This window comes from Peromyscus eremicus, chromosome 15, assembly GCF_949786415.1.
Source record: "Peromyscus eremicus chromosome 15, PerEre_H2_v1, whole genome shotgun sequence".
Lineage (NCBI taxonomy): Eukaryota > Metazoa > Chordata > Mammalia > Rodentia > Cricetidae > Peromyscus > Peromyscus eremicus.
The window spans coordinates 33,430,960-33,445,937 of NC_081431.1; the positions used below are offsets into that span (position 1 = coordinate 33,430,960).

General features: G+C 41.0%; 2 protein-coding genes across 2 annotated transcripts in view; both read right to left on the reverse strand.

Annotated features, from left to right (window-relative positions):
- Positions 1-8,267, reverse strand: part of Slc9c2 (solute carrier family 9 member C2 (putative)) — a 57,272-nt gene extending 49,005 nt beyond the window's left edge. The window contains exons 1-5 of the mRNA XM_059280370.1: positions 8,043-8,267; positions 6,938-7,111; positions 4,537-4,637; positions 2,127-2,255; positions 724-889 (exon numbers count right to left, since the gene is read on the reverse strand). Coding sequence (XP_059136353.1) covers positions 724-889; positions 2,127-2,255; positions 4,537-4,637; positions 6,938-7,073 — 532 coding nt within the window. The 5' untranslated portion in view covers positions 7,074-7,111; positions 8,043-8,267. The remainder of the gene's footprint in view (positions 1-723; positions 890-2,126; positions 2,256-4,536; positions 4,638-6,937; positions 7,112-8,042) is intronic.
- Positions 8,268-9,346: 1,079 nt separating this feature from the next.
- Positions 9,347-9,841, reverse strand: LOC131924916 (guanine nucleotide-binding protein G(I)/G(S)/G(O) subunit gamma-10-like). The gene is made up of 2 exons (XM_059280173.1): positions 9,834-9,841; positions 9,347-9,706 (listed from the first exon to the last, which is right to left on the reverse strand). Exons 1-2 carry the CDS (start codon positions 9,839-9,841, stop codon positions 9,487-9,489), a joined length of 228 nt encoding a protein of 75 aa, XP_059136156.1. The 3' UTR covers positions 9,347-9,486.
- Positions 9,842-14,978: the final 5,137 nt, after the last annotated feature.

The following is a 14,978-nucleotide window of genomic DNA, read 5'->3' on the forward strand; positions in this document are numbered from 1 at the left end:
TTCCCCAGCTTGCTCAGTTTCCTTCCTTTATTTTTTTTTTTTTGAATTTTAAATTATTTTTTTTTAGTTTGCTTCCCTATACACCCATGTATTTTAAAAGCAACTGTTAGGCCATGCTCAGGAGGCAGAGGCAGATGGCTCTCTTAATTCAAAGCCAGCCTGGTTTATATAGTGAGATTGGGTAAGCCAAAGCCACACAGTAAAACCTTGTCTCAAAAAATAAAATGAAGTAAAAGCAACCACTTAATACAAGCCATTAGATAAAAAACAAACTGATCACATTAAATGACATCATCATCATCATCATCATCATCATCACAGAGAAAACTGGACCTGTCTAATGTTCTTTTTTACCTTGGGGTTTTGAAATAATAATAATTGAAAATATATAATTGAAGTACTATTACCATTATCATTATTATTGTTATTCCTAAGGTAGTATATCTATAGATTTTGTTTTAAGGGAAATCTGTTTTCCAATTTCTAATCTGGATGTGAAGTACTGGAATGCTTCCACATGACCTCAGATTACTCAGAATCTGTTTATGGATTAATATTTAGGTTTGTCTCCAGGAACTGTCTTATCTGCTTTGCCTTCAAGTCAGTTATCTGTCCTTGAGAAAATAAGGCACTAATCCCTACTCTGCTAAATACACAATCCATGCAAGGAAAATACAGTCCAAAGGAAACAACATACCCCCAGAAAGAAGGGAACTGACGTACCAATCGTTTTTAGCGAGTTGACGGAATGGAGAGGGTCTATTAAGCACAGGGTGATGCTGAAGAGCAAACAGCACTGTAGATCCCATGAATCCTTATTGAATTTGAAGACCACATATGCAATGATGACAAACGCTGTACCAAAGCTAATCATTCCCATTAGCAAGACCTGTGAACCAATTCATCACACAGCGTCACATCTACCCAAAGATAACATGACTGCTTTTCTCATGTTGAAGAACCATATCCTGGCGGACTGATATTTTTTACTTTACTATTTTTAATAATGTAATATTTTTATTTATTCTTTGAGGGTTTCATGGATCCATACAATGTATTTTGGTCATTTTATTCTTTTAAACTTTGTTTCCTCTTTCTGCTTTTTTTTTTAATGTTATGTGTATGGGTGTTCTACCTGTATGTATGTCTGTGGCATGTGCACTACCTGCATGCCTGGTGCCCATGGAGGCCAGAAGATCTGGGGCCCATGGAGGCCAGCCATGGAGGGCATCAGATCCCTTGGAACTGATGTTACAGATGGTTGTGAGCTGCCAAGTGGGTGCTGGGAACCAAACTCATGTCCTCTAGAAGAGCAGCCGATGTCTTAAGTAAGCCATGTCTCTAGCCATTGCTTCATTATTTTTAACTGACATAGACTTGTACGGAGTTTGGGGATGCAATGTACCCGAGGGACTCTAAATCAACAGTCCACAGATTACTTTGCACATCTCTCCTTACTGCAGCACTAACTCATACCCTGCAGGCATGGTTAAACGCCTTTAACCCTAACAGGCAGAACTTCGTAAATTCAAGGCCAGCCCGGTCCACATAGTGAGTTAGTTCCAGGCCAGCCAAAGCTACATAACTAAAAAAGAGTGAGTGTGTCCCCTCAACCCAGAAAAGCATTTTAAAATTAGAATTGAATAATAATGAAAACACTAAAAGTCAAAACATGAGATCAGGTAAAAGGCGAAAAAATTAAGCATTGAATATGCAAAATACCATTAAAATGCTACAATTTAATTAATTTTAATTCAAGATGCTAGAAAGAACGGAGTTAAACCAAAATGGGGGAAATGTTCTCTGAAACACAAACAAAATAGTGCAATGAGTGTAATTAAGGAAAAGGAGAAACGATAACTACAATCCCAGCCATTAAAAAAAAAGACACCGTCATGATGAGACCAGATTAGGACCAGAACCCAGACCCAAATACTTACTGACCCCCTTGTGACTTCAGAGCTTCAGTTTGCTCATGGGCAAAACTGAGATGTTATTTACTCGGATCCTAAACATAGCAGTCCCTCAGCAAACACTAATTGCCCCCACACACCCTGCCCCTCAACTCTTTTAAATTAGTGTTCTGTAGAACCACTAATTTAAAATGTTCTAAAATGTTTTCTTACCTGCCATAACACGTTCTTGACTATGTAAAAGTCCACATCCAAAGCAGCCACAAATACAATTAAAGGTAAAAAATAACAATAAAGTGAAAAACTCGGCGTTTTTAGAAGAGGGTAGACAATTTGGTGCACCTAAAGCAACAAATGCATGGAAAAATTAGGCTGTTACTTGTGGTGGTTTAGAAGTGTGTCCCCACCCTCCTCCACCCGATTCCCCCACCCCACCCCCAAAAGGTTCGTGGTTTGAGGGCTTGATTCCCAGCAGGTGGCGCTATTGAGAGGTGCTTGGATTATGAGGATGCTAATATCACGTTTGGGCTTTTAGGATTTGGGCGCTGGAGGGAAGGAGGCCACTGATGTGGCGTTCTAGGGTATATATTGTCCTGACCCCTGACTTTCTAACTCTTTCTGGCATGAGATGAACAACCATGCTCTGCCCATCCTCTGCCATGATGGTGATGATGCTCCATCTCCTCACATACCACAGCCATGGAGCCAAACAACCACGGACTGAAAATTATGAAACTATGAGCCAAAATACATCTTTTCTCCCTTTGCAGAATTGTTTGTTTTAGTTTTATGTGTATGAATGTTTTAGCTGCATTTGTGTACATATACCATATGCATGCAGTGGCCCAGGACGCCAGGGTAGGGTGTCAGATGCCGTAGAACTGGAGTTATAGAGGGCTGTGAGCTGCCGTGTGTGTGTGTGTGTGTGTGTGTGTGTGTGTGTGTGTGTGTGTGTGTGTGATGGAAACCAAACCTAGATCGTCTGCAAGAGTAGCCAGTGCTCTTAACCACTGAGCCATCTCTTCAGCCCCTCCCTTTCCACCCTTTCCTCCTTTTAAACTGACATTCTCTAATATGTTTTACACAAACATTGCTTAGAACCTAAAATTGATGCTTTCAAAAATGATATCTATCCCTTACCATTGGTGTTACCTGAGATAATACTATCCAATTCACAGAAAAGCATTTTTATTAAGCTATTAGATACTTATTTTAATGTATCTATTATATATTCTCACAGATATCTGTGGCTTCACAAGGATCTACTTGGGATTGAAAAAAAATTCCAGTTAGTCAACAGAGAAATTTGATGTTTAGATGTTGGTATAATTGATTATTATAAGGCATTGATGATGGAGAGTGAAAATAAAGTAATAGAAAACACAACAACGGTTGTTGAAATGCTGTAAATATTCCCTCCTAAAAAGGTGATTCTAGACCATTCCAGTTTAACAGCTCCATTATCTAACTTCTCTTTGCCTCAGTCTGGAAGGTGGCTGGAGAGTTTATTGCCATTGAGTTCCTGCAAGAATGAATGAGCTAACTCAAAGATTAATGAGTTGAGTATAGAGAGCGCACTTGAAAATGAGTGTGGCAGTAGTCGACGCTCAAATGGTGTTAGCCTGGGGGTGTGGTGGAACTTCAGGAGGTTGACAGGCTTCTGCAGCCCTATACAAATGTGTGTGTGTGTGTGTGTGTGTGTGTGTGTGTGTGTGTGTGTGTGTGTGTGTGTGTGTATATGGCTTTAGGTATTACTTCCATCTCAAAAAATAAAACATTGAATGGCGATAACTTGTTGATGCACATTGTATTGCTGTTAAGGCCAGGCATTAATAAGCTGGGGGGAAAATGAAGGACTATTTTCTTGTGGCTATATTGTGCATGTTTCATATCTAATCTGAGAGAAAAGATCAACCATGCTTTATCATGAAAATAACTGCTGCAGGGGCTGGAAAGATGGCTTAATGGTTAAGAGCACTTGCTGCTCTAGCTGAGGACCGGGTGAAGTTCCTAACAGCCATACAGTGGGTACAGTTGTCTATAACTCCAGTGTCAGGAGATCTGGCACCCTTTTCTGGTTTCAGGGGTACTAGGCATGGCATGCAGCACTCTTCCAGACATGCAGGCAAAACACCCCATCCACATAAAATAAATAAATCTTAAAAGAGAGGCTGCCTTTTGTGTCGAGTCTCTCCATGTTTAAAGTGACCATCAGGGAATAAGCCCGTGTACTCACAATGGAAAGAAACAAGGACTCCGAAGGAGTAACAAAGGGCAAGGGGTAAAGCTGGGAGAAGGATGACAAGGAACCTGCCAATGAGATGAACTGTCCTCACTTCCAAACCACTGCTTCATTTGAAGCTTTCCGAACTTACGACTCTCTTGCTGTATTTCTTACGGGTCTTTCTTTCTAGAGATGCTTAGTGTCATATGAAATTATTTGAATGCCTGTTCACATTATTTTTAATTCCATAGGGTTGGGGGTGTGAGAATGCTTCTGCCTGGTATGCATGAGGTTCTGGGGTTGAGCCTCAGGACTGCAGAAGAGGAAACACACATTAGGAGTGGGCCTTGTTTGAGGTGTTTGACCTTTGATTTACTCTCTAACTTATGTATACGGTACCTCAACAAAATGGTAAGCCAGTTGCCCTGTCACAAATCCTGACAGGGAGAGAATCATCAACACAAAGACCTCAGAATTCTTTAAAACCATCTTTGAAAGCCCTAAAAAATAAAAATACAACTTATAATTTCAAAACGGTAATTACCCAATTTGATCATTATGCATTGTATGTTTGTGTCAAGTTGTACTGTGACCCATAAATACATATATACACATTATATATCAATTTAAGAATAAACCTTATCAAAAGAGATAAATTATTTATATTTTCAAAAAATGTAATTAATACTCAGCCTAGTTATTTAATTTTCAACTTCTGAGTCATAGTGTGTGTGAATAGTACAATTGTTATAAATGCTATTTGGGTTTGGGGGATTCTCTCTCTCTCTCTCTCTCTCTCTCTCTCTCTCTCTCTCTCTCTCTCTCTCTCTCTGTGTGTGTGTGTGTGTGTGTGTGTGTGTGTGTGTGTGTGTGTGTGTGTAGGTCTAAGGACAACCTTGTTGAATTGGTTCTGTCCTTCCACCTTAAATGGGTTCTGGGGATTGAACTCAGGTAGACAAGCTTGTGTGGCAAGTGCTTTTACCTCCTGAAACCACCTCACTGGCCCATAAATACAATCTGTTAAGCATAAGGTACCCGTAATTAGGCATCCCTCACAGGATAGTGTGAAAAATACTGAAGTTTCACCAGCCTCATACACTTGCTCACCCAGGCAGGTGTTAGGGTCACTCCATAGGCATCTTAGTGATGGATTTGATGGTGGGAAGTAATGAAAAGCCAAAATTAATGTCTATATACTTCATTTTATGTTAAAAACTATTCATTCTGTGCTAAAATAACATATACTCAATATTTTTCCTGGAAGAAAGAAGTATGTGAAACTGACTGTAGCCTAAGGGTTGCCTCCTTCACAGGACAAGCCGTGGGAGGCACTTGTCACTGTCGGGCTGCCTTTAAACCTGTTCTGTCCAAGACGATTCCTCTTTTTCCCCTAGATACAAGACAGACTATAGTCCTGTGCGTTTGTGCATAAAGCAAGACCCACTGGCAGCCTGGGTTCTTGCATCCTGCCTCCCAGCTTGAAGTTGAACCAAATCAGTAAATAACTGTTGAATACTTCTTATGCTTAAGTCTAGGTAAAGAGATGGTATTCTCGCTCTTTCCACAAATGCCCTTTGCTGCTGGCCGCTTATCTTTACATCCTCGGAGTGTGTCTAGAGTCAGCAAAACTCACAGTCATCAGATCATTGTGGCCACCCAAAGGAACCAAAGTCCTTGTGACTATATTAAAAATCTCTAGACAAAGCAATTTTGCTCCCTGATAAATGATAAAATGAAGATGCTCTTTGCACATATTTGTCTCATTATTTGGTCCTAGAAGATCTTCCTGACTCCAGAAAAGGGCTTGAAGCAGCTGGTATTTTTCCTAAGTAAATATTCTTTTGCAGAGACCTAGAACTTTCATCCCAGGAGTTAACTGGAGAAAAAAAAGCACCTGTGTTTTTGACTAGGCTACTCTATCTCTATGAACACACTACACCTGCTGAATTCTTAATCAATGTTTAGGAGGCCTTTGTTTACAAAGCCCTATCTAATTTTCTTCTAGACAGGAAAAGTGGGTGGAGTAAAGAAAAATCCCATCAAAGGCCAAAAGAGCAGCTGGAGGGATTGCTCAGCTGTAAGAGCATTTGCTGATCTTCCAGAGGACTCAGGTTCAGTTCCCAGCACTAGCATCCATGGTAGCTCACAAACAGCTGTAATTACATAATTTTGGGAGCTCTAATGCTCTCTTCTGGCCTCTGTGGGCACTGTACACACATGGTACATAGACATGTATGCAGGCAAAACATTCCTGCACATACAATAAAATGAAATCTTTTTAAAAGCCATAATAAACAAAGTTAATGACATCAACTATGCAAATTGTGGATTGCTGGTCTGTGTCCTCTTTGTCTGTTTGCCGAGAAGTCTCCCCTCATGTCATATTTGATGAGGGTAGGCCTGGTCATACAGGCAGTATCAGGAGCTTCTTTCTTATTATTATTTGAGAATCCTGGCAACACATAATTGTGTTATGTCAATACACAATACAATATACATATTATATCAACACTTAACACATTGCCTCATGCTTATTTGTTTGCCTACCTCCCCCATGACAAAGCTCCATAACGGCAAGGACTGTCTCACTCTCTTTAATGCACTACCACCCTACCATGCCCAACTAGTGTTACTGAATAAAGAGATGGACACAAGTGCTCCTTAGAAGCTGAACGAAGCTGGCCTGGCAGTCTTCACTCTTACCTTGAGGTTCCATCGGGTGCTCTTCGGATGTAGCTGTGATCTCCTCCTACAGTGAGGAAAGTTTCTAAGGACAGAGGAGTCTTGCCTGGCCACTTACCTCCCAGAACAATAGTAGCACATATCATAATTGTGAAATGCTTCTGGACCACAAAGTAATCGGCTGGCCTCCCACAGAGCAAATCAGGCTTGTTGTCATCTTTTGTTGCCCAGAAAGAAAAACTATTGTTTGGCATTGTGTTTCCAGAAGTAACTTGTACTACGGCAGACTACCCTGTTGTAAAATGGGGGGAAGAAAAAAGATGGGATGGAGGACCGTGAGGCCTACCAGGATCTGGTACATCCACACTCCACCTAGCTGAGGGGGTAGCACACTCAGATCTGAGCACATTAACACCACTCACTCCCCTTCACGCTCCAGGAATATTTACAAGGAAGTAGCAGCAGCCTTGGTATTTTAGTATCGTAGCGCTACCTACACGTGGGAAGGAGTGGACTGGACTGGACTGCTTTTGTGGTGATCTGATCATGTGCTTGGGTGGAGCAGTGAGTCTCTCAGAGGCCGAGACTGAGTTCTTGGCTTTCATTAAGGCTGTAAACACGGTTCGCAGCACAAGGCAGGCTCGCCATGAACACCTGACCAAGAGAACTCTTCGAGGGGGAAGAAGTAAATGTCATGCTCCTCATTCTCCACGAGTACAGATCACTCTGGAATTCCACCTTACTGCTCCAACTTCAAAACTTGTTTTTCCTCTCTCAGCAAATGAGAAGCAAGGTAAGTTGCATCACATCAGTTAAAGTTGGGAATGAGAACAGTGGTAAACAATATTTTTTTAAAAAAACTGTAAAGATTGAGGTTGAGGTTTGATTTGTGAAGCCTTTGACTGAAGTAGAAAAAGTACCTCTTCCTCAGGGCCATGAAGCCTGACACAGGCGGGTGGCTTGTCCTATCAACAACAGGCTGGATACCATCCCTGATGCCCCCACTGAAATGGTGCCCTGTGTAAGACATAGCGGGAATAAATGTTTGTGATGGTCCTGAGAAGACCTTGGGTTCCTCTGTTTTTTCCTTATAGCTAGCTAACCTGAAGGTTCCTGAAGTCACTTCAGGAATAAACATCTCTTGCCACATTTTATACTCGTTTGTTATCAGTCACAAAGATTCTAATGTAAGGAAGGAGGTGGCCACTACATCCTCAACTTACTCTCCATCCTTCAAGCCATCCTTCAGGTCCTTATCTCCAAGCCCTCATCCCCATGTCAATGACCTTATGGCCAAGTTCTTAGAGATGTGTTCTTCCAAGCCTAAGCTTCAGAGATGACATCAAAATGAAGCCTTTCGAAATCCCAAAGAGCGGGGCTCAGTTGTGATCAGCTCTGCATCTGTTTGCCAGGGTCAGTACTGCCAACTGATACCAAAGCCAAAGCTGTTTCCATGCTGACTTCCCATTGGTTTCTTGTCAACCTGCTTTTGTTCTGATTGGCTGCACTCATTCTTCTCACCTCCAATCCAGAAGGAGTTATTGAGTTGCAGGGGAGCATGCATTTAATGGCCACACTCTAGTCTACACCTACAACTGTTTTTAACTGATTTCCTTTGCCTGCCATAACAGATGAAAGGGTCAAAGATAGCCGCGCAGACAGAACCTCTGGGGTTTTAAAAACATACATGACGTTTTTCTTATGCCAGTTCTATCCAGTTCAGCCCTGACCCCCTTGGGCACTGCACTGCCATCTCCCTGACTCGTTTTTGAAATTAACTTTTAGCTGGCCTACCAAATAATGGGTTTCACTGTAACTTTTTTTGTGTGTGTGTGTTAGGCAAAAATTTTATTTCCAAGTTCTTCAAAGGTTATTATAAACACAAACTTTCCTTCTAAAAATGTCCCCAATTAAATCAAAGGCACATCACCCCAATAAAATACTTGTGACATTAATTCTTTTAGGTTGTAGTATTTTCACATTTTGTTTTTAACCAATTGCAATGTTCTGAATGTAGGTCACATTTTAAACATTTTTTAAAAGGCATAAGCACATTTTTAAGAGCTACAAACACAATTATAAATTGTAAACTAAAGGAACTAAAGAAAGAGCTAACCAATCTCACCCAGGATGAGCAACCTAACACTACATCAACCTTTCAGTTGGCTAAGGAGCATCTCCCAAGTCTACTGTCCAAGTAAGACCATATCTCATTAAAAAATGAAAACATTCTCCTTTAAAAAATCAGGATATCACTTAGTCCCCCAATTTTATATTTTCTCTTTATTTAGTAATTGTGAATTCTTACGAACAAATTTTATTAGAGTATAAAAAATGTTAGGAAAATTACAAATACTGTTTTTGAAAATAAACCATTTCCCTCCTAAAATTCAGACACCCAGTAAGTAAAACATCCTATATCCCAGGCAGAAAAACACAGGTTCCATGAGGGAAGAGGTGCGTCTCAGTAAATTTGGTGGTGAGGTTAAAAAAAAAAAAAAAAAAAAAAAAAAAAAAAAAAAAACAAAAAAAAACACTGATTTCTGTAGAATTTGGCTCTAGGAGCAGGCAACAGAGAAGGTGATTTGGCTGTTGAAACTGTTTTCTTGCGCCATGGCCGCGGTCATCCATCACCATGTGCTTTCCCAGCGACCTTCTGCCCAGTCTTCACAGTAAAGCGCAGGATCGGGGCTCCAGGAAGGGGTTGCTTCCAGCTGGGACACCAAGCAGCAGGGCGTCCTTGCAGGCATTCTGCATGCAGTACTGCTGAAGCTCGGGGGCTGCCTGAGAGACCTTGATCCTCTCCACGCCGCCGGCCTCCAGCTTGAGCTGCTCCACCAGGCGCTGCATGGCGTTCACGCTGGCCCCAGAAGACCCACTGTAACTTCTTAAACATGTAACATCTTATACATGTAACATCTTATACATGTATGTTATACTTGGCTCTCATTTGTGCTTCTCACTATCCTCCTATATCCCTACCCCCTTCTGCTTTCATGTTGTATCCATCTTACCCACTCATCGCCCTTCTGGTTCCTTTAGACTTCTTCCACTACACAGACCTCCTGATTCATTCTAATTTACCATTTTCCTTTTCTTCTTCCCTTTCCATATTTAACGTTCTCATTTTCCTCCATTCAACTCATCATTGAATTTTAGTTCTTTGCTTGAAGGTACAATGTCACCCACGCTCCCCAGGACATATTCATCAACAAATTCTTGATGCCTAGCCTGTGATTTGGGGGCTCCAATCTAAATTACTAGAAACAAATACAGTTAAATATTTCTTCAGTGAATACTAATCATCAATTTCCATGGAGGAGTCATGTTGTGTGTAGGGAATTCTAGTCTCCCTATGCCTTCCTGATCAAGGTTGCTGCATGTGCTCTTCCATAGAGCTCCAAGGGGAGAGAACATCACAGCAGGAAGCTGACTGAATCTATCATCTTCTGCATCGCTTCTGTGTTAAAGAAACTCTGAAGGACGTCTCAATGAGATTGAACTTCAGTCAAAAGCTCTATGTCTGCCCCTGAATTATAACTAAAACATCTACATCACCCTAAAATATGCTCTGCACCTTTCTTATTTGTGTAGACGTGTGGTTTTCTTACATCGCAGGACCAAAATTGCGAAGAACTTTCACTAGGCTACCTTCATTTCCCTCACCTGACGCCCACCTCACCATGCTTTCTCTCAACGCACTTCACTTTAGATCGCCGGTTGTCACTTGGACGCCTCAGCTGCGTGGCCTCAGGTCGTTTTAAACCATGCCTTTCCCTGATGTTTCGCTGTTCTCCTCTCTCTCTCTCTCTCTCTCTCTCTCTCTCTCTCTCTCTCTCTCTCTCTCTCTCTCTCTCTCTCTCTTCTACCAAACCTTGTGACTACAGCCCTTGTAGTTTTAAGTTCCAAGATTCAGGTTCTCCAAGTCCACATACCTCAGGAAACTTGGACAAAATTCACATCAGCTGTGCCTTAGACATGGTCCTGAAAGCCAGTGACGGCACCTAACTAAACTGCAGGAGTTACAGAACTACTCTTCATTACAACCTCCCTGATAGAGAGCCTTTTTAAAAGCCATGATAAATTTATAGTTCACACTTGGGAAGCAGAGGCCAGATATCTGAGTTTGAGGTCAGCCTGGTCTACAGAACAAGTTCCAGGACAGCCAGGGATACACAGAGAAACCTGGTCTCAAAATAAATAAAATTTGTATTTCACTGTTTTGAGCAAAGCCAGCAGAAGTAGGCATTGATAGCCTTAGGGAGCTCAGAGGCTAAAGTGTGCTTTGCCCCATCCTGTCTTTTGATGACAGACTATACTATGTGACTGAGACAGGCCTGTAGCACAGATGAGTCAGTCATCATTCTCCATCTCCCAGTAAGTTGATTTGGTCAAGGGTGGACATGGGACTGCAGAAAGGTGAGTCAGACCGTTCCTTATGCTGACATATGCCACTTCTGAGAAAAGTAGATAGATGTGGCAGTTCCATTTCCAGCTGGATGTAGCTGTGATGCCATCCTAGAACATCCGGAAACCATCCTCTCAGCCTCATGAAAAAAAAGCCCTAATATCTGAGAATCCCGAGGTGCCATCCTAGATGTTTCTGACTTCTTAACAGATACCCCTGTAGTTCTGCCCTGGATTTTATCTTTTCCCAGAAGTCATTTCTTAGTTTAGTGACTTTTGTCATCTAGGAAGGCTGGGACACAAAGAGCAACTTCAATTTCAAACCTAGGAGCTGTTGGCACATTTATAGTTCTAATCTTACTTGGAAGTTGGTATGCTCCTCTCTTTAGCTCAGACCTTTCCTCTCACACCTCACAAAAGGTGGGGTGGCACTGGGGCCAAGCTGGAATATAGTCACTGAATCTTTGGGTTCTTTACTTAACGTCATGAAAAACTTCCTGTGGCCTCCTAACAAGAGCCCTCTTCTCTAGCTTGCAAGGAAATTTCCCTCTTTCTTATAAACTGCATCTAGTAGCCTCATGGAGGATCTGAGGCTTCTGGTTGGGCTGTACTTCAGGCCTGGAGGCTGGCACTCACGATCCCCACTAGACCTTGCCAGCTTCAACCCACCATCCAGTTTCAGAACCAAAGCCACATATTCTTGGCTTTGTTATGTCATTTCACATTTCTGAGTTCCAACATGTGTATGTTATATTTTGCTGTGTAAACCAATAAATACAAAACTGGGTGGCTTAAAACAAAACATTTATTTATCTCAGAAGCCCATGATTCTGGTAGGACTTAGCAGAGAAAGTTGCCTCCACTCCGTTATAGCATCAAATATTGGCTTGATTGGAGAATCCATTTCCAAGATGACTCACTCACAGTCAGGCAGGTTGGTGCAATGGTTAGCTGGATGGAGTGAAGTCAGAGCTGCAGGCTTGAGCCACAGTTCCTTTCTTGTTGGTCTCCTCACAGGCAGGTTTCTAAGATAAATCTTAAGAGACTGAGGCAGAAGCCACATCACCTCTGGTAACCTAGCCTTGGAAATGGCACAGAATCACTTTCAACTATATTCATGGGCTCCCTAGATTCAAGGGAGCTCAGAGACTCATATTTTTACGTTAGAGATGACAGGACCACACAGTAAGAGGAGTGTGTGAAACGGGAGATTAGGTTATCCTGGACAATATAATCCACTGCATATCAGACAAACACCGGAGTAAATATCAGCCTTTTACAATGTGGGGTTTTGTGTTAAAATAAATATCAATCTGCCTCCATTGTTCGAGAGCAGCAGTTGTCAAAGGTTTGATACTAGTAGATAGTTCTGGTATATGATAAAATTCCATAATATGTGGCAAAATGAGAAAAGTAAGTCTAACATAAAGTTCCAACCATCATCATATAGATCCTACTCTTTTGCTATGAAAACAGCTTTTGTTACATGATAGTGATAACAGGCAGAAATTATTGTAATAATGTTATATTAACATCCTACCTTTAGACTTTTACATTTTTTATGATCAATGAAACACAAAACTTAAAGAACTACTATCTAGAACTGATCTTAACATTGAATTAGCCTTTGACTACCTTTCAAATACTATGGAGGCATTCCTGAATTGTTGGCATGTGCTTTTAAAAAAGTAACTACTCTATGCAAGTTCAGAAGACACCATGCAGCTAATAAAATAACATCAAACTCACAGCATAAGAGCATTTAAATCTTCTATTAATCTATCTATAAGTCAGTGCAACAATAGGTAATAACTGATAATCGTCTCTTGCAAAACAGGAGTTATAGATCCACAGATATAAATAAATGTTTAGAGCCCCACTTCAAAGGAATCTCTGAAATGAGATCCAAGAATCTCTTGGAAATCACTAGGTCTATGACATTAGCGATGACAGGTTAAGAAATATGAAGTTGAGAGAAGGCAGACATAGAGCTGCAATGTTTGATGTGGGTATGGCTTTTCTGTTGGAGGAGTAGGTAACACACTAGTGCATTGACAAAAGCAAGGCAGAAGATAAAATTGGTATTTATAATGTAATCAAGCTCTATAAATGAATGGAGATGTAATGAGTTCTATGAGTACTAGGTAGTACGAGGCAAAGCTAGGTGCTGGGAGTAAGGAAGTACTAAGTGAGTCAATTCAACTTTTATTGACTGACTTTATTGTATTAATTTTGCATGCTCTTTAGGTATGAGGAAGAGCAAAATCAGTCTTTCTTTCAAAAAGATCATTGTTCATGCACATGGCAAGACAAGCATGTGAATAATTACACTGAGCACAGAATGAGGCTTCTGGCACCATAAGTGCCCCCCAAAGAAGGAAGGAAGAGTTAGATTCTCTATAATATTGGAGACAGGGACTGTCATGGGGTAAAGAAAAACAATTGTCCCACCAAGAATCAGGACTGAATTCTGAGAGGTTCTGACAGCAAGGGTCAAGAAGAAGAGAAGTTAGTGGGGAGTTAGAAAAGCAGATTATAAGAAAGTTGGGGTGTTGGTAAAAGGTGCCAATCCAGAGATCATACAAATACAGTGTTAGCAAGTGTATCAAAGGCTATAAAATATCTGAAGACAAAGATTGAGAGACAAAAGAAGAAGAGAGAGATTATTCTAGTAGATAGTTCAAAATGCTTCTGAAACAGAAGGGAGTTTCAGAACTCTCTTCCTACTTACCAGGAGCACAGACCTGAAAAGCTCTGTTGTATTCATGATCAAGGCTCAGAAACTGTGGCTTAGAATGAAAATAATAGCAACAAAGAAGGGCACCTGGCCTCTTCCCAATGATCCAGTGCTGGTGTGCACTGAGTATCCGGAAATATACGTATTAAAAGGGCCAAACACAGCTCCCCTTCTACTCCCAGCAGCAAGTACTCAGGGTGTCTCGCAGATGGGCTAACACTAAAGCTTCTGCTGAAGGAAGCTGAATGGAAACTGCTCATATATTGAAAAGATCTCAAATGTGAGAGATGTGGAGAAACATTTAAACCAAGATTACCTCAATGCCATGACCAAGAGAACATGGCCTGGTGAGTGTTACTGAATGGCTTCCTTGTTTTCTTTCTCCTCTCAAGTGAAAAAATTGTTTGCATAGTGAGACAAAGAGGAGGAAGTGATAAGAACGAGGAATATTCTCTCTCCTTTCTTTTTTTTTTATATTTTATTTTCTATAAAACCTTTCCCAGAAAGTCACAAAAGACTAGGAAGTTCAGGGTCCTGCTTAATTTGACTAGAAAAAGGACTTTCCAACAAAATTTTGAGTAACCATGACCTTTAAAAACTGGGCAATAGAACAGAGAATGGTAGGAAATGGCATGGCGTCATTTACAATATCTATATTACCAAACCTCCTAGAGAGGGGAAGCTAGCCAGATTTGTGTTTATTACAGATATTAAAGGTAACAGTGGGCTTTTCCCAGAAACTGTCTCCCACCTTCCAGGTAAAGTTTAATTTGGACATAAAAAGTAAGAGCTAAAACCAAAGGAGCCTGCCCCAAACAACTGTTAGCATTTGCTGCTTGAGAGAGAAGGAACAGATACTTTCTTTTAAAAATGATCTAGTGCATCTTTTGAAAATGGATTTCCCTGGTCTAGTGGAAATGTCTTGCCTTAGCTACACAGAAAATGATTAGCTTCTCCGTGTAGTTTTGAAATCCTTGCTCGGCTCTTCCGAAGGAATGCGGGAACTCATGAGGAG